The following is a 20,856-nucleotide window of genomic DNA, read 5'->3' as shown; positions in this document are numbered from 1 at the left end:
AGATAAAAAATTAAGAACAAAAAAGGTCATTTTTCTTAAGTTTAGTATTTTATAGATTTGGAATGCTTTTGTTGACACAAAATCTGTGAACTCTATCATAAATTCTGAAGAAAAGGGAGACACAGGAGCTTTCCAGGATAATTGCCCAAAAGCATTGGGGCCATTCACTACCAGGAGCAAAATAATCTCTAACTTATCAGCTATCTAGGAATCTTTTCAATAAAAAACTTGATACAATATGCACACAGTGAAATCTTCTTCAGATCTTCATTCACTATTTTTTTAATAAATTTAATAACCATCAATAAAAATACTTGAAAATAAATTGTAAAAGAAATTATTTTTAAAAAACCCAAGAAGCTGGGAAATGGTGGCACACATCTTTAATCCTAGCTATTCATGAGGCTGAGATTTGAGGATCATGGTTCAAAGCCAACCAATGTAAAAAAGGCCATGAGACTCTTCCCCACTTAACCACCAGAAACCTAGAAGTACAGCTGTGGCTCCAAGTGAAAGAGAGCTAGCCTTGAGCAAAAATTGCTCAGGGACAAAACCCAGGCCCTGAGTTCAAGCCCCACAACCTACAAAAAATTAAAACAAACAATAACAAAACCCCATATGAAACACACATTGTAAAGTATTACTCAGAGTTCTAATATCTTGGTCTTCTCAATTTGTAAAAGATTTTGTGTACAGATTTATACTGATTTTTCATATCACTTAAGACTTCATTTCCATAGTCAATGAATTTAAAATCACTTCTGAGCAGCTACCTCACTTTAAATATTAAATATTTCATCTCATAGCTTTCAAAAGTCTGTTACAAAGAAGATATAAACTACTGCATCCATAAACTACTCTAAAATTTGTAGCAATACAAGGGGCACATAGGAGGTAAGGGTGAATTTGCAGAGAAGTTCTTCCTCTGCATAAAGCTTTAAAGTTTTTATCTCATGAATCTCCATATACTCTTTTCCATAAACATATATTTACATTATTTATTTCTTCATTGCCAACTGTCAGGATTAAGATAACAGGAAGAGAGATTTTTCAAAATTAAATATTCTTCAGTTAAAAACCACTGTATGTAAGAGCAAAATAATTTTTGTGGGAATGTTTTTCATAAGAAATGTACTCATTACCTTGTTCAAGTGATTGTAACCTTTCTGTACAGTATTTTCACAATAAAAACTTATTTAAAAAAGAACAGATTAGGTTATTAATTAACTAATTAGACCAAATAGAGTTATTGACATTCTTTTGGAATATTAGCATCCATCCAGATATGACTATTACCAGCTAATAAATGTTTAATATTTCAGGTGAGAACCTAAAACCTAAAACCTTTCAATTGTCTCACTTCAATCTTTCATATCTTCTAACAAATACATGTACCATTCTCTGTTCATAAATCTGTGAATTTAGGATCTGAAGTTTCAGACAAGAAGAAACTCACTCCATGAGTTTCGTATGTGGCATATAATTGGTCTTGCTTTTTAAGGTTCAATTGGTTATTAAAATATTTTAAAATCAGATTATAGCACCAAAATGAAGAGTGAAGTGGTAGTAGCTAGAGTAGAGAAGCAGAACAAAAAATACTTCTTTCAAAATATTAAGCTTCAGAGTATTACTATTTCTCATCTTCGAGAAAAGGAAACCATAACAAAATAATCTAGAAACTGAGAAGGGATGGTCTTGAATAAGAAAAGAGTTGCTGCTTTCTTTTGTTATCTCTCTGTCTCTCTCTATCTCTCTGTCTCTCTGTCTTTGTTTCTCTCTTCTCTCTCTCTCTTTCTCATTATAAGCATTCTAGCAGAAGACTCATGTTCAAAGGCAGAAGACTTTCCAGCAAGAAAAGCAACAATAGACAGAAAAACATGATAGTTATTGTCAGGGTGAAATATCCAAAGGAAGCTGGTACAGATTTCCCTACTATATTTTTCCAGCAACACACTTATTTTGAAGAGTGTGATGGAGAATGAAATTCATTGATGCCTGCGGATGAGACACACAATGGAACCCAATGAAATTTTATATAATAATTAATGAACTCTTAGTGGCTTAAGTTATGAGTGTGAAATATTAGGTAAAGACATAATGGGAAAAGCTGGGAGCTCATGGCTCTCACCTGTAATCCTAGCTACTCAGGATCAGCCCAAACAAGAAAATCCTTTAAATTCTTATGTCCAATTAACCACCAAAAAGACAGAAGTGGAGCTATGACTCAAGTAGTGGAATACCAGCTTTGAGCATGAAAAGATGAAGGACAGCAGATTGGCCCTGAGTTCATGTCTTAGGATTGGCACAAAAAAAAATAAAAGAAAGAAAATGAAATAGTTCAAGGGAGGATAGAAAACAAGTAATATCTTGGGAAAGAAAGAAGTCTAAACACATGATAGCACTTCTTAGGAAGGACTCATCTATCTGAATGGATAAGCGAAAAATTGAGGCGATCACCAGATTCAGTTGGCCTTGAAGAGTGTCCGATTTGGTGAGGAATCACTATGGAAGTGATGATAAAACTAACAGGTTAGTTTGTGAAAGGATGATACAAAGATAGACGGAGTGGGAGCAAATAAATTCTAGGAGAATAAGGTTTTGCTGTTTTCAGAATAAAAAAACAAACAGGAATTCTTTATTCACTCCCCATATATAACATTACAGAGAGTAAAAATCCAATTATAATTGAGTTATGAATTTAAAATTAAGTCCATACTCTGACACATTAAACAATCCAGTGGAGATTTGAGTTCTGAAATCTACACTTTGTATACCTCTGTGCTTTTTCATATGTGGATGAAAACAGCAAATTCTGCCTCCAATTCTCAGGAAAAAAGTGAACATGTATACAATTAATGAAACCATGATTTGCCTGTTACCATATAATTGTTCAATGAGGAAAGTGTGCAGTCATTACACAAAACAGGTGTTCTTATCATTACCATACAAAAGATGAGGAGGAACTGAAAAAGAAGTATACAAAAATATACAAGAGGGCTGGGAAGGTGGCTCAGTGGTAGAGCACTTGCCTTGCATGCCTGAGGCCCCGGGTTCGATTCCTCAGCACCACATAAGCAAAAAGAAAAAAGGCGGAAGTGGAGTTCTGGCTCAAGAGGTAGAGCGCTAGCCTTGAGCTGAAGAGCTGAGGGACAGCGCTCAGGCCCAGAGTTCAGGCCCCACGACCGGGACCCCCCTCCCAAAATTTATATATATATATATATATATATATATATATATATATACAAGAAGATGGGAGTGAATCATAAGCAAGCAATAGTTACCAAGAATGAAAACCACATCCAACGCCAGTTGGGAAGTAGGGATGGTAAAGCAATAGGAGCCACATAATGTGGGGATTTACAAGCTATACAAAACATTTCAGTCACTCTCCCACTTCTGGGAACAACATACAAAACAAATTTTTTTGTGAAGAAAACAAATGTTTACTCTCCATGTGTATAGCTTTTAGATGAAAAGACACATCATATAAATTGACTTCTGGTGTGTTCTGATTTATAAGTTAAACTTGGCATACGTGCACTTCATGAATATTTATTGCAGATGTTGTGGAGTTTTTTTGATACCTTGGAGCATGAATATTTTCAATGACATTTATTCTGCTTAGAGATATGCACACTCAACTTTCCAAATGGCAAAGATTAAAAATGTAGAATCTCAAAACATTAAAGATTATGCACTGAAAGAGACCCTAAGGATTGTGAGGGGAATAAATTAACTAAATCTATAGAGCTTCACTTTTACGTCTTTGAAGCTTGAGCATTAAGATTCATTGGTACTGATTAACTGTGACTACCATGCTCCAAGGATAAAACTGCTTCTCCAGAGAGGAAGCTGCTGAAAGCTGAGCTAGGATGCTAATTTCATTTTAATGATGTTGAAGTATTGATTCAAGTATGAAATACATGTTCATTTAGCCCTGTTATCCTTGTAGAAGGATGTAGAAAATTCTAGCATATAATAATACATTATAAGTATTGTAGCTCAAGATTGAAAGTGATAACTTACTCAGTGTATTAAAAATCCATGGTCTTTCAATTCAATGCCTAACTTACAGAAAGATTTCAGCATATACCTGTCTTTTACTAACAAAAAAAATGTAGTTTTTAAAAGGCAGGAGAAAAGCTGGGTGATGGTGGCTCATGCCTGTAATCTTAGCTACTCAGAAGGCTGAGATCTGAGAATCATAGTTCAAATCTTATCTGGGCAGGAAAGCCTGTAAGACTCTTATCTCCAGTTAACCATCAGAAAACCAGAAGTGATACTAGCTCGAAGTGATAGAGTGCTAGTCTTGAACAAAGTGAGCTCAGGAACAGTACCCAGGCCCTGAGTTCAAGCCTCACAATAGACAAAACCAAACAAACAAACACCAACAAAACAAAAGTCAGGATAAAACATTAGCACATAAAAAATGAAGTCAAAGAGTTCATGATTTGTATTTCTGAATATAAGTATTCATTGGATATTCTGTCACTTTTAATATGTTCATTGCTTATTCAGGTGTGTCTTGAGAATTAGACATATTACTATCACTTAATTCACTTTCATTGTAAAATAAAATAAGCTTCTTGGATTTAAACTTGAACTTATTATAAATGCAAATCTTTTATGGATATAAATGTCAAGCAATCTTCTAACAGATCTTCAGTAGAAAAAATGAAACATAAAAATTTTGAATAGACACATTAATGATGTTTCAGAATCCCAAAGGCAAAGCAAAATGGTCTTAAAAATGCTAGAGAAAAAATTATTTTAAGAAAATTAATGCTTACTTAAAAAGCATGGTAACCAACTGATAGTAAACAAAACTGGGAACAAGAAGATTAGTAACTTCAAAATTCTGAGACAAATTTGGTTTACACTAAAATTGTACACTTATGGAAATTGTCAATTATTTTGAGGTCTAAACTACATGGTCATTGATGACCCAGGGAACTTAGACTCTCTCAACTCATTTCTACTGATGAATGTATATAAAACTGACAGCTAAGTATTTTCTGTGATGGTAGGGTAAAAGCTGATGAAATTATAATAAAAATTTAACCAGATACTTAATTAAGCCAGATACTAAATTTTTCTTTCTTCAGACAAAAGTGTTAATGACATAAATGTTCATTTATGTTAATAGTTCATGTCTCAACATTTGAATCATAATATTACTATTTTATTTTTAAAGGTAAAGTAAGTTTTATCTCAGTGGATGTTAGAACACTATGATTGAAAGCTACTCTGTGTCAGTTAACATTTTTTTTAAAGTTTGGTACTGTAGAAGACTATGTAGATTCATATGCACAAACGCACACACATATGTCACATATATGAGCACTGTTATAAAAGTATTATGAGAAAAAGCTGACATTTTGATCTCTAACTTCCAGGTTCCTTTGTTTATCATCAACTAAATTCTAATCCCAGAAAGGACTATAAAATTCACAAACCTAGACTCTACATAAAATTTAGAGAAGTTGAACTTTACTTAGAAATTTATTTCTTTTTGTTGGACTAGCCTATGTAAATTTTTTATCTTGAAGTGACTTCTGTTATTCAATACTGTTTCTTTTTAAATTATATTTTTTGTGGTTGTTTTTAACTGGCTGTCCTAGCTCTTTTAGTTTTAGGTGTCTTTTTGTTCTTAAAACACAGGCTGAAGAGTTGAGACAAGGATGCAGTTCTAATAGATAAGAACAAAAGGAAAGTGATGAAATTATCAGTTGTTTTGAAAGGGAAAAATATTGATTTTTTTTTGTTGTTGTTGAATAGGTAAAGATACCTGGAGTCCATTGAAATTAAACATAGGATCTGAGTCAAGATACCACCAGAGGGAGCTCATAGTGAGAAAACTCTGAAGAATCACAATGTTAACATAGAGACTATATATAAAAGAATAAATTGTTAATAGTTTTCCCCTCATATTTTAAGAAAGCTACACTAGTTGGCTACAAAGAATAAAAGAGACAGAGACAGAGAGAGACAGAGAGAGAGAGAAACTGGTTAAATTAAAAAGAGAAGATAAAAAATATTAACCTAGGTAAGTTTCAAGTTTGCTACAATTATTTTAGGTCTGAACTATATTTAATATTCTGCCAGAGAAATATATGAGGTTACATATAAAAAATAAAGCAAAAATAAGGTCAAGTAAAATGAGGTAGAACAGTCAGTATGCACATAGGTTAGACATTTCTCTGTTAAAATAACAGCTACTGTGGGAAAAGAAGACAGGAAGACAAAAGCAGAAAAGATTTTCTTGACAAATGCGAATATCTTTAGATCTACTATTACTAATTTCCTATTTCCAATCTGGGGATTAAAGTCAGGAATGTAAGTAAAATGAATGTCTGTATCAGAAAGCTAGGGAAAAATAAGACAAAAATAGAAACACATATTTTTATAACTGTTCTCACCTGTGTATGTTAAATTTTCCAGATGGTAAGTATACTTCAAATGACACCTTTGTTTGAGACTGCCAACGTTACAACTCTCTAAATTTTGCAAAGATTTGGAATGTCTCAGATGTTGCTCGCTGAAATTATTTTCCCCCCGTATGGTTTTAAAGTGTCATAATTAGCTCCTCTAAAGAAGATTTCTCTCAATTAAATTTAAAGCCACAGATTGTTAATTCTAGATAACTGATATTTTAGAAAAGTTTAAAAGTAAGAATTATTTTCTAGCTCTGCTTAATTCCAGGGACAGAAGAATATGCAATATGAAATTTGAGATAGTGAACACAGTTTTAAATCTTGAAACATCATTTGTAAATCAATAAACAGAAATTTAGAAACTACTTACAACTCTTCATAAGAAACATAGTATTTAACATTTTAAAAGTGATTCTCTACTTATTTTTACTTTTTTTTTCAGTCGTGGGGCCTGAATTCTGGTCTGGGCGCTGTCCCCCAGTTCTTCAGCTCAAAGCTTGTGCTCTACCACTTGAGCCACAGCGCCACTTCTGGCTTTTTCTGCTTATGTGGTGCTGAGGAATGGAACACAGGGCCTCGTGCATGCAAGGTAATCACTGTACCACTGAGCCACCTTTCCAACTCTTATTTTTACTTATTTAAAGTAAAATAGCTTTAATGATTTTCATATAACTTAAAAGAATCTCAGAAAATATCAGAAAATTTAAAAATAAAATTTAGACAAAGGTAAGCCTATGAGTCCTTAAAACATAATGAAATAGAACATGCTGTCATTTACAAAAAGAAAACTGGAATTGTTTAAATGAAGCTATAGACATAAGAAAGTTTATGAACAACCTATCAATTTTAAGAGTCATTAAAAAAGAAATAAAACTTGAAACCATATATTTTAGGAATAATTTATTTTGCTTAGCTAATGAAACTCACGAAAACACATCACATTCTGATAACAGAAACAAAAAGATCATATTAAGCAAATCCTGAATAATCATTGGCATTTATTTGTATATGTCTCATGAAAAAATAGTTACCTATTTATGCTTCTTATGGAATAGCCAAAAAAACAACAAAACAAAAACCAAAAAAAAACAAAGCCAGGAAAATACTTTGTATTTTATTTGACTCTCCTTTGTCTTATTGGCTTTATTAACTTAAATACCATTATTCTATAGGAAGTAATTACTTGAAGAAATGTTAGCACTTATTGCCTAATGGAATGTTGTTAGTAGACTTGTATAGATGACAAGTATTCTGCATAATTCATTTTATAAATATATCTTGACAAAACATGTTGGGAAACAAAACACTTGTAGAAATATGGTGAGATCAAGTTTGGACTGTGAGATTACTTAAGAACTGATAACTAATTTTACAAAATTTATATATCAGCCTAATAGAGTATAAATTTAATAATAGCTACACCTGAAATAATTGCATTTAAATGATTGCATAAATAAAATATTCTACTATAGGAGCTGTAAAAAAGATTCACTTGGCCCCAACAACCAACAGATAATATAGTGTCTACATCAGTGTTAACCTTGTATTCAAATTTGAAAGCTGGACATATTGACATCATTGGTTAATATTCCTTTAGAAGAAACTGAGATGTAACTTTTATAGAATATATCTACAATACCCAGGCTGGCTTTAATTTTTCATATTTCTTTCACCTTGTACTTAATTGAAAAAAATCTCTTTTGAAGAAAAACCTACGCGTTTTCTCCATAGAAAGCTACACACATATAGAATTTCTTGATTTTACTAAACAAAATTGAAATCTTGAAACAAATTGTGATATTTTAATATATTTTGAGTGATTAGTTCTTCTATAGAACTATTTGTCACCGAATATAACAGCATTAGATTTTATTCATGAAATACTATTTTAAGATCTTTTCCTCTATCTGGTATTTCTATTCAATCTGGTAGTAACAGAGTAATAAACAAGTTAGTGGGATGTTCTACAACTTATAAATACACTGTTCCTATTATTCACAAAAAACTACAACTCAAGCAAAATGGAAAACTATGAAGACAATAATATTATGTGTTGTAACCATAGGGCATATCTTTAGAGTGATGACTAGGGCCATAAATATTCTTTCATAGGAAAGAAGGGAAATTTGAACATAAAGACAACGTAGTAAGTATTTGAGAATGAGAAAAAAACAAATAACTAAACAATGGATTCTGGAATGATGAAAAATTTTATTTTTAAAGAAAAAAATTCTAAGGCTGTTATTTTATCCCTCAAAATGTTACTATGTATCCTAAAAATAAGTTATTTATGGGCTCATTTGCCTTCCAACAGCTGCTGAAACTAAAACTTGCCAATTTTGTAAGTCATCTAAATGTTCCATGTTATATATGAATGAAGATAAACTATCAGTTTCCTGACAGATGCAAAGCAGTCTGCTATAAGTCTAAAATAAGTTTATATTCAATCAGAGAAATGTTTCTCTTCTTCCACACCCCATTATAAAGAGTAAGGCTTATAATTGTCTGGAGAGAAAACACAAAGTTAGATAGTATATTTTTTTCAGTTTGTAAATAAATGTTTTGGTCACTTATAAAAGCTGTTCTTTATCAGCTGAGGATTTTTATACTCATTTTAAACTATGGCTTATTATCATCAGAAAACATGAGCATTGTGTTTTAGGTAATACTATGAAAACTCTGGCATTGTTTTGGTTCCAGTTAGTCTCTTCTTAAGTCCCTGCAAACAATGACAAAGAATAAATACAGGAGCAACGGAAAAAAATAAAGAAAGGTTTCCAAACCTACTTTTTCTTTAGTCTTCTATCCTTTTCAGCTTGAGTTCCAAGTTTGCCTAGCCCCAAAGATTCCTGAGCTGCAGCTTCTGTCTCCATAAAACCTCCTGTGAAGAAGTAACTATTTACATTAATCCATACACATTCGATCATTCTAACATTGTACTCTTAAAAGTGTGTTTGAGTAACTGTTTAATATCACATTACTTTAGGAAATTTATATTATATTTCCAACTCAACATAAATAAGGCAACACAGCTAAATACATTAAAAACACAGTGAAAGAATGGAATTTGAGGAGGAACTAACTAGTTGTGTATAGTTATCTTGCACAATAATGTAAATGTGGAAAAAGTTCAAAATGGTCAATTTGGCCTGTGCACTGGCAAACACTTCAGTATGCAATACTTAAGCTTCAGGTCAAATTTTTGACTTTGATAATGGAAAATTCAGAGTGCATCTTTGTATAATATTAATGATTTGTTTTTTCCTCCTAATACTCAAAGTATTTACCATATCACATATATAATGAGAAAATTATACATTGTTAAACAGAAAGTTAATTAGTGTTTAAAATTCTGAGGTAGAGAAAGGCCAGGTATTTGCTGAGTTCTAAAGGCTCTTTATATGTTACATATGGTAAAGAATTTTGTTTTGATCAGATGTCTGACTTATACAAGAAACTCAGTTATACTCTAGATAGGGTTTAGAGTTAATTTTTAAATTTCACAATGCCTGAAAAAACTTCTAAGGTTTTCTACAAAAGACCTTGATCAGAAAACACATTTTTACTTAACAGATCAAGAAGGTATTAATTAGTTCTAATATTATTAGCCTTAGATATATACATGAAGAAAAAAAATTGTCTGTATTAAATATAGACCTGTTACTTTCACAGTATAATGATTTCAGTCCAGAATTCTAAAAGTATAATTGATTCACAAATTAGCTTTTGTAATTGTAAAATGAAAATTTATGTTTGGTGTGTTTTTTCTTTCATATTTTATGTATATGAAAAACTATCAAGTCATCTCAAGTTAAAAATGCTCTAATTTTAAGTAGACAAAGGTATGGATACATATAAATGGAAGGGATTTAAACTATAGTTGGTTCAAGTTTAGGAGGGATGAAGCCAATAGTTTTAAAAAGAGTACTCTCAAAATGTCACCAATTTAGCTGGGCTCTAGTGGCGCAAACCTGTAATCTTAGCTACTGGGGGGCCAAGATCTGAGGCTTGCCAGACAATGCAGGAAGCCCGTGAGACTCTTATTTCCAATTAACCACTAGAAAACTGGAAGTGATGCTGTGGGTCAAGCAGTAGAACTGAAGAGCAAGGGACAGTGCCCAGGCCCAGAGTTCAAGCCCCATGACCATTAAAAACAAAAAAAAGAAGTCACCAATTTATCAGTAAAAACTATTAAAGACAACCTTCACTTGTCCCTGATTGCAATGAATACTTTCTTACTTAAAATTTGTAAGTCTTGGTTTTATATGTTTTTTCTTTACTAGAATGGAACAGAACATGTTTTTTGCCTCAGTTTTCCACAATTTCTTCTGACAATTTATGATACTGGAAGTCATTAATTATGTTATTCCAGTATATATAATTTAATCTTGTAGCCTAATAATCTTATTAGTGAACTGAATAATTTTAAGAAAATATCTTTAATTGAAACATTGATTTTTATCTAAATCTAATTGGAGCTTATAGCCAAAATTTATTTCACTCATTATGACATATTTTACTCATTATGACATAATATTGAAGTCATTATTTATCATGGAATATTTTCATTGTTGTTTTCATTAGGAAAAATACTCACTGGCTGACCAAAATAATCCTGGGAGACCTGTCCAAATGTGAAAATTTCTAATAAATATAGTAAGTAAAAATTTTTATTTTATTTCCCTTCTGTGTATTTGTCTTAGTATACTTCCATGAATTATTATTCATATCTGCAAGTAATAATATAAATGCTCTCTTCACATAGAAACAAAAGTGAATGATTCACTTTAAGTTATAAAATTCTCCACTGGTCCACACCTTTTTGTTGGGGATTGATTGAAAAGGCTTATTCACTCTATAAATGATGCAATATTTTCAAATGATAGATGGTTAGATGAATTAGGCTTTATTACTATTATTCCCAGCAATAAAATAACTAGCAATTTATAATTTGATTTTTTTTCAAGAACTCAACTTTTTCATGGAAAAAGAACATTTATTTTAGCAATGCAATCTGTGGAAGGAAACAAAGAAAGTTCTAGTTGTATTTTGAAAGTCAAAATTAGATATTGGTATTTTTCATTTCATGAGTAAACCTATACAAAAGAAATGAATGAAGAAATTAGAATTACTGAGTCCTCTGAAATTCTTTGTGTAGTTTTGTTTCCAAAGGATTTAATAGATTATTGAGGCTGTATTCTGTTTGAAAAGTACCAAGAAGAATATGGCACAAAGTAGGTAAAACTCATGAATCATGACATTCAGGATAGTTCTCTAAAGTGTGGGCAAACTGCCAGCAAGTGTAGTTGTTATAGACCAATTAACTCATTTTCAGGTCAGGCCTTCCTCCCTTCCCCCAGAATTGATTCTGTTACCCCTGTAACGCCAGGTTCATTTCCCATACTTACCTACTTGAGGATCACCTCAGGTGATTATAAACTCTACAATTTAATCTGTGGTTATTGTTCTCAATCTGATGAAAGAGTCTGTCTCATCAGACAGATTACATGACGATGGACATTTCAGGGATATCTGCTATCTACATCACTATTTTATTCTTCAGCCACATTTGTTGAAATATATTTGACATGGAATTGTGTTTATCATAATAACTCAATGGTTGTACTATTACATTTCAATTTGTCATATAGCCATAAATGGAATTAAAATTTAATATACAAAACAAAAACTTTTAACATATATTCCTCCCCTTGTTTATGTGAAAGAAATTTGCTAAAGCAGCATTTCTATTTTCTTACTTTAAAAGATATACTTTTATTTTCAGGTACAGGGATTTGAAGACTTCAGAACTTCACTCTTGCCAAGTAGGGTCTATTTTGCTAAAGCCATGCTCAGAGTGCTCTTTTTGCTTTTCTTGTTTTTATTTTACTAAGATTTCACACTTATTCCAAATCACCAAAACAAACAAAAAGAAACATTTTACTTTGAAAGTCTGATAGCTCGGAGCCCTCTTACATTTTGAGATAGTCTCTTTGGGATAGTACCAATGTTTCATTTATGATTCCTACTCATACCCAAGGGAGAAGGGAGAAGGACTAACCAGAGTGAGCCTTGCAACTAGAAAGCCTGAAGATGGAGTGAATCCTATCACCTGCACCATTGGGTGATGATTATTTAACCAGCTATTAATTCCACCTAATTATTTCATTACTCATGTCTTCAGGGATGTTGAGAGCCAGTTTGCTAACTGCCTTCCCTGATCTGAATCTGAGAAGCTTCGTCAAGGGAGGAAGGAGCTTAGTCTGAGAGAACTATGTATTTTATTTAACTTTTTAAAATTAGATTGAAGTGATTGTACAAAGGAGTTACCATTTAACAAAGCAATTTGTGAATATATCTTGATCGATGTCTCCCCTTTCAATATGCTCACCCATCTCTCCCCTTCCAACTCCTTCCTTCACTCCTCTTAATTTTCTATGTATTGGATTCTTAATGCAATTTCTCCCTCTTTTCCTCTCCATTTGTCCAACTCTTTCCACTTGACTCCACCTCACCCCCTTCAAATACCCCTTTCCTGGTGTTTACTTTGTTGAATTTTGATTTTTCCTTTCTTTCAGTGAATATATTTGCATCTACTTATACTACTTATATATATGCATTTATATATATATTTGTATATAATAATATTACTTATATACATAAATACATACCCAATGTGTGGCTATATTTAACTAGACTTAATTTTCTTTTATTTCTAAATTGTGTATTGCCTTCAGATAAAATGGAAAGTCAAGCTATAGGGTATTCTATTCTAACTACTTATGCATAATGATGAATACTAGGATCCAGAAACAGTGTTCCCAGTTGTCCTGATGCGGGGACAGATACTCTAGTAGAAAACAATCTAAGGGGCCAGATCTCTCTCTCTCTCTCTGTCTATCAATATCTATGTAGATATCTATCTCTACTGAACTTTAATTTTGTTTTATTTCCTTCTGCGTGAAAATATACTATCTGAAAATATACTATCTGTCTCAGTAAACTGAGTACCAATAAGTATATCTTAGTCATGTTCCTAAAGCTCATTGGTGGCACTTTGTACATAACAAAGGCTTAGCCCAAGTTCGTTCATCTGAAATGGGAATAAAGACATTATTTTGAATCATCTGGTCTTTTTAAGCCTCGCAATCTGGATATTGATGCCCTCCTGCTAGCAAGTCTTTTCTGGGTGAATTCTTTCTTTTCAAGTAAGAAGACAAAAGTAAAAAATGAGAGTTCCTACAAGAACAGCATAGAGAAGTTGGGAAAAGCAATGCTCAGCAGGGTAGAAGGAGTAGGGGTGGAGGCAGAAATACACTCTGTAGGTGAAAGGGAACTAGTTAAAGGGGTTGTGCTGGCATGGGTATAAAGAAAGTTGAGTATTATTGAAATAAGACTGCAACGATGAAAAGTGAAACAAGAAAACCTGTTGGGGGATTTTATTTTAGGGGGTTCATGGAGATTATATTGATTGGAATGTTGTATAAATATGGGTGGAGATGTAACAATACAATTTCCCTTTGTATAACTAATAGATGGAAAATGAGAGTATGGGGATAGTTCTATTTATTTGTACATTCTATTCACACTAAGCAACCGGTATTTTATTCCAATGTATTTATATGATTTTATAATTTCTCATCTTGTAAATAGTTTTCCCAAATGCCAATTCATTTATCTGGTGGTCTTTCTAACATTGTTTTGACATATCTCTGCCATTTCCAAAAAACTATCAGTTATTGTATCCTCATCCAATGTTTGTAGCCAAATACTTGGCCATCCTTTTTAAGCAGACTAATCTCATTTCAGATATATTACTTTGGCCTTCAGAGAGCATCATCATAAAATATGATTTGAATATATTAGTACTGGCTCAAATTTTCTTGGTAGCTAGCTTTCAGTGTCTAAAGCTATCAACTGTGCTAACTAAAGATACATATTTCTAGAGTTTTGTAGTATTTGTGTATATTTCAGATTGTGGTAGATTATAAAGTAATTGACAGGTGACCAAATTAAAAGGAGAGCTGTTAGCAGTCACCTCATCTTCCTCATCTTCGATATTAAGGGTAGGGGAGTGATAAGCTATTACTGGGGAGAGATAGAAGGATCATGCATGTCATTTTAGTTGTTCCTTTGCAGGACAAGAATTGACCCCAGGTTTGTATGCATGTTAGGCAAGTGCTTTACCACTCTACCCTAGCTCAAGCAATGACTGTTTTTTAAATTATATTTTTTTTATTGTAAAGATACTGTACAGAGGGGTTATGGTTACATAAGTAAGGTAATAAGTACATTTCATATTGAGCATTGTTACCCTCTCTTTTGTTTTCCCCCTGATTGTTAAAACACTGATTGCCCAGGAGAATGTTTCCATACTAATGGATAGGAAGAAATGAATTGCATTTGTATGCACGCATCAGAAAGAGTATTAGCATGGTCTGATGCATCACTGGGCATCACAAGGTTCTAATCCTGGGTTAGAAAAGCTTTGATGGTCTTCCTGTTGCAACCTGGACACACCCTTCAAAACAAAAGTCAAGTTGAAATTGATACTTTCTCCAAAGTAATGGTCAAGTCCTGGTACTAATGTCTTTTGCTATGTATATGATTTTCTGGAGCTTGCTTATGCACGTGTGTGTGTGTGTGTGTGTGTGTGTGTGTGTGTGTGTGTGTGTGTGTGTGTGTGTGTATGTCTCTGTGTATGTGTGTGTTTCTTATTGCTCAATTATTATTTCCAATAGAGATATTTTATTGTCAGTTCCTTGAAGAGAATTGGTTTACTTTCTGAATGGTTTCTGAAAAATTCCATCCTTTTATCATTGCTTTTCTCATCAGTAGTTTGTCCTTAGCTAAGGACAAAAGTGTGTACATTCCCTCTGCTCCTCTATAGAATGAAACCTTCTTGCTCAGAGCCTGGTATGGTAGTGCACAGTTGCTTTAGGAGGCAAAAGCAGGACGATGAGTTCAAGGCCACCCAGAATAAAGACACTGAGAAGATACTGTCTCAAAAAAGCAAAACCAGGGACTGGGGTTGTGGTTCAAGTGGTAGAGCACCCACCTAGCAAGTGAGAGATCCTGACTTCAAACCTAGTAAAGATAAAAAAATAAAAATAAGATAAAAGTAAAAGCAAAAGGGCTAGAAATGTAGCTCAAGCAGTAGAGAACTTGCCTTGCATAGCCAGGTTCTAGGCTCAAACCCTCAGCACTCAAAAGATGATAGACAAGACGAAATAGCAGTATACTCAATTGTTTTAAAGTTAATATGATTTCTGTGAATTACTAAGACATTATTTACTCATAAACGAGGAGGTCAGTAACCATAGGTGCCTCACAGAGTTGTTGTGGATTCACAAATATTAGCACTAAGTAATTTCCAACTATTAGCAGAAATAAAAGGATTGGAGGTTTTGTAATGTTCTTTCAGGATAACTTATATTCAGTGTTACTCAGCTGAGTTGGATTTACAAAGCCGACGGAACATATTGTCAGGTAGGAAAGTGAAGACGTGAAAAGAAGAAAAAAGAAAAGTAGATGAACAGTTACAAGGGACAAAAGCAAGTGCTGATAGTGGGCCACCAAACATACACATTGCATACTTACGGAGCTGCCCTAGACGGGCTTTCTCTTTTTTCCCAAACAAACGTCCTATTGAAGACTTGATTCCTTTCTTTTTGGGGGCTTTGTGAAGAGAGTCTTGGCTGCTATTAGCACTTCCAAGCCCAAGGCTTTCTGGCTCAAGAGAGACAGATAAACTACTGCAAAACACACAAAAAAGGACAATTGTTCATTTTGGTGCACATGGTACAGAAGACTTGCTTCCTTTATAAATGTACAAAGGAGGAACAAAGAGACTTTGAATGTTATTTTCTCCCTCTTCCCAGCTTCCTCTTAAGATACTGAAATGTAGTTTCCTGAGCATCATGGTTCCTCTGGCCACATTTTCAGTATGAACATGTCTTCTTGTTCCAAAAGGTTTTCCCCCTTTTTATTCTCGGTGTTATCACACTAGACCACATAAATGGATGGTCTTGAGATGGTCTAATAACTGAATAGTAAATGTCATATTATTTAGTATTTGATACATTGTTTATATCTCTTCATCAGACTTTATTGTATTTTTTTCCTAATCTTTTTTTTTTTCAGTCCTGATGTTTGAACTCTGGGCCTGAGTGCTGTCCCTGTGCTCTTCAACTCAAGGCTAGAGCTACTGCTTGAGCCACAGTGCCATTACCAGTTTTCTGATGGCTAATTGGATATAAAAGTCTCCGTGACTTTCCTGCCTGGGCTGGCTTTGAACCACGATCCTCAGGTCTCAGCCTCTTGAGTAGCTAGGATTATAGGCATGGGTCCCTCTTTTTTTTTTAAATTTTAAGTAGATGGTCATCAGCTAATTGTGAAGTTGAAGTTGCCATCATAACCTATGATTTTACTCGATTTTCTCCTAGCCTCCTTTCTTTCTCACACATTTGAAGCTCAATTCTAAAATCATCTTAGTTATACTCTGGAAGGAAACATCATAAAGGGTAGTAATCAGTGTATATTATTTCTTAATTATCACTCGCAATATTCTTTTAGATACATGGTAAGATGAAATGATTTTTAAATAGTTTGAGTAGATTCACTTTCTGGTCAAGATGTTTGGCGCTGTATTAATAGGCCTGCAATATATAGTACTATAAGTTTTTGTAGTTTCTAATTTGATGATATAATGTATAATTTTCTACTTGTTCACGTTCATTTGAGTTCATAATCTCTAAATTCAAAAGCAATGTCTTGTCATGCTCAAATATAATTAGTTTTCTTGTCATGCGGAAGAAATATATATTGAAATGTATCATTTTCTTCAAGTTAATATTTAATAATAGTCAAAAGGGAAATGTCTGTCAGCTCAGAAAGCTTTATTTTCAAAAGTATGCGCCATTAAAACATTATATTTAAGAGACACAATTGGCACATAGGCCAGAGATATGGGAGGAGCCCATACTGTAATGACCACTCTTGAGACAGCTCCATTGGACTCCTTTTTGGAGGTCTCTCTGTTTGGGAACTCTTATTACTTTCATGGCTTTCCTTTCATTTTCAAATAAACTTGTGCCTACTTTAAAGACTCTACTACCTTTTAATTCTGTGTGTGTGTGTGTGTGTGTGTGTGTGTGTGTGTGTGTGTGTGCGCGCGCACCAGTATTACGGCTTGAACTTAGGCCCTGGGCACCGTTGCTTAGTTTTTTTCACTCAAGTCTCTTGCTCCACCACCTGAGCCACTACTCCAATTCTGGCTTTTTGGTAGTTAATAGGAGATAAGTCTCATGGACTTTTTTACACAGACTGGCTGTGAACTGAGATCCTCAGATCTCAGTCTTTTGAGTAGCTCAGATTATTGACGTGAGCCACCAACACATAGCTTAATATTTTCAATGGCTGATGAAATATTACCCTTTGACATTTTTTTCCTTAATATTTTAAGCAGAATGAATGTTTTTTAAATTTATTTTTTAAATGTATTATTATTCTAAAAATTTGGCCAAAGGAGTTTTTCTTTCAGAAACACAGAGTGCACTTACCTGTTTCTTAAATTTATGTGTGTTTCTTAAAAACAAATGAGAAACAGTCATGGACATTTCAAACCTGAATTCCTTTTACACTTACAATTAATATTTTGTCTTTTCCTAAATCCCTCTAGCTTTTTGTTACTATTCTTAAGTTTTTTCCTCAGCACAATGAAAATGCAATAGGTAACATCATCTTGTATAATATGTAGTGACAACACTACAAAAGATACAGTTAATTTCTGTAAGGTCGGCACAGGGCCACCTCCCTACCTCTTGGCTAAGTTTCTTCCCAGTATCTGTTACCTAGGTAACTGGCAGACCTGGAAGCAGTCACCTTCTCCTCCTGCTAGGTCACATCCTGGGCCACCTCTGGTCACATGCCTCCCATCTAACCTTAGGAGGGTCCCAGAACCTGAGGTCACATCCGCATCCAGTGTGGCCACACCTCTCCCCCACCTGGCCACACCTCTTCCTGTCCCTGGCCTAGATTAGTCCTGGCCCAGGGTTGGGTCGCCCCTTCCCCTCCTCTTTTTTCAGCCATTCCTCTCCACCACCCATGGTGGGGGCAGCAGTTCGGCAAATAAACTTCTTTTCCTGCCTGAATAGCGAGTGGTGTTCTCTTCGTTGGCTACTTAATGAAACATACCTATTTAATATACCTTACAATTTCAAGGTTCAAAATTTGACATAAGAACGGAAATTTGGTTTGTAACAAGAATTATAAGGGAGCAAGATAATACCCTGATGAAGAATTATGACTCAAATACAACTTTTATATAAATGTCATAGGAATATATATTATGACACTGAGGGATAATGGATATTTGTGAATCCATATGTAGTGTGCTCAGGTGGTCTTACCTCCTGGCATCATTGTGGTAGGAAGAAGGGAGGGTGTGAGTCATTCGGATGGCTCTGGGTGTAGGGGGAGGAGAAGTTTCACATTTAATTGTTGCTTTGTCCTCCCGGCCATCTTCTTCTACAACTGCAATCTAGAAGGGAAACAATACATTCAAATGAACTATGATTTTCAACTGATACTGATACCAATGAAAGGCAAGGTAATTTGAGTAATTCCAGTACAAAGACTTAGGGTAAATAAATCTTTCTTATATATGCTTATGTTTTAAAAGAATTTGACTTTCACAGCTATGCAAAACTGTCATGTTACAATTAGCAATGCATAAGCCTGCTACACAGAACTATTGTTGAAGAGTGGATCAAAATACAACAATAATAAAGAACGCAACTCTGCAACCCATTTTAGCATATGAGAACATACTCTTTTTATAAAGAGGTGGTAAACACGTATTTGAGAAAATTTACTAAATAAAAAAGCATTATGCAAAGTTAGATTGTCATAACAATCCAACAATTTGGGGGAAAAGGTCTGAGATCTGAACTAGAATTCTGTACCTGTACTTGACACTTTGGCTTATTAGCCTCAGACCCCACAAAGAAATCTGTTAAGTGAAAATTCTTTTTAAAAATACAGGCAAGTTTGAAAAATAAGCTCTTATTTGAAAAAATATTTTGAATTATTCCACCTAATAACTCACATTACAAGAAATTAGGTTTCAGTTTATAAGAATAAAGCTCTCCACATGAAAACACTAAAATAAAAGGAAAGAACATATTTCTGTCATTTTATTATTTCACTACCAGACAATAGAAAAGGTACTGAAAAATCAAAGGCAGATAGGATGCAAGGAATTCCTTAAAGAGCAGTTTAGTTCAAATCCAGATCAATTCAGGATATCATCAATTTCAGTAGGAACAGAGAAGCAGAACTGTTACAAAAAAAATAACTTTCTCCAAATCAAATTAACTGTGGAGAAATAATTGACATCTTTCTACTCCCTACTTTGAATCTTTCTCATCTGTTAGTATATATCTTGCTAGTATTATCTCCACCTTTGGTCCTCAGCTCCACCCAGACTTGAGGTCCTCCCTGCCCTAGAGTTGGCCATACAGCTGGTCACTCCCTCTCTCTGCCCAGACCCACCTGGGCATGCACCTACTCACTACTGGCCCCCAGACGCTCCTGCCACTTAGCTAGGCACCGAAGTCATGTGCTTCCTCTCCTGGGAAATATGGCTCTTCTAATAAACCTAATAATCTTTCTCCTGTGCCTGCTTGCCTCTGCGTGGTCCCCTGGGATGGTAGTGAAGGATTACGTATCTAATAAGATGTCATTTTGTGAATCAGGGTTTGGAGTTGATTTTGTTTCCTCTATGCTGAGCAAGGGAAAAAAATATGTATATGTATTCTTTCTTTATTTGCAGGCTTTCTGTACCCTTGATGCTCTGGTTTCTGAGAAGATGACTCTTCTCAGGACTAATTAATTCCTAGAGATAGCAAAGCACTTATCTTAAAGAAGTCTTTCATATGTAAACCCAGCAATCCTAGGGGTCCAGCAGGCAGCATTTTTCCTCCTCAGTTGCCTCAGGGCCTCCAGAACTAAGACAACTCCCAGGTCTCTATGCCCCACAGCCAGTTGAAATGGTTACTTTTTAAAAATCCTGAACCTGCTTGCCCTGCTCTTCCTTCCCTTTTTCTGAAGGGCTCCTGCCCAGGCTTTCCGTCCTTCACTCCTGCATCCAGACTAGCCTCGGTAATCCAAGAACTTCTTCCCTTGAAAACTGTACCCAATTAGTATCCTTTCTTGGCAGTTGTCTCCAGGTGGGTTGGACTAACCATTACTGAATAATAATGAAGCTGGTGTATCAAACCAACCAGCCTTGTTCTAGTGTTGATGCTAAAACACCAACCATGTATCCATGGGTTAAGAATTTCGTAGGAAATCCGAACACTTAGTTCTCAGAATCTAACCATCACCCTAGAGAGCATAAATGATTCCATGTTTGAGGTAT

General features: G+C 34.2%; 1 protein-coding gene across 19 annotated transcripts in view; it reads right to left on the bottom strand.

The window, feature by feature from the left end:
- The window catches only part of Ppfia2 (PTPRF interacting protein alpha 2), a 271,881-nt gene that overhangs the window by 39,382 nt on the left and 211,643 nt on the right, over positions 1-20,856 (bottom strand). For 10 of the 19 annotated variants that reach the window (XM_042699012.1, XM_042699006.1, XM_042699013.1 and 7 more), the window contains 3 exons: positions 18,845-18,975; positions 16,035-16,189; positions 9,222-9,315 (listed from right to left, as the gene is read on the bottom strand). In XM_042699012.1, the coding sequence (XP_042554946.1) occupies positions 9,222-9,315; positions 16,035-16,189; positions 18,845-18,975 (380 nt within the window). The remainder of the gene's footprint in view (positions 1-9,221; positions 9,316-16,034; positions 16,190-18,844; positions 18,976-20,856) is intronic. The other 9 variants (XM_042699018.1, XM_042699009.1, XM_042699015.1 and 6 more) reach the window with 1 other exon arrangement.

This window comes from Dipodomys spectabilis, unplaced genomic scaffold (genome assembly GCF_019054845.1).
Source record: "Dipodomys spectabilis isolate Male_0828 unplaced genomic scaffold, ASM1905484v1 ptg000234l, whole genome shotgun sequence".
Classification (NCBI taxonomy): Eukaryota; Metazoa; Chordata; class Mammalia; order Rodentia; family Heteromyidae; genus Dipodomys; species Dipodomys spectabilis.
Note: the sequence above shows the minus strand (reverse complement) of the source record. Positions and strands in the feature narration are given on the sequence as shown.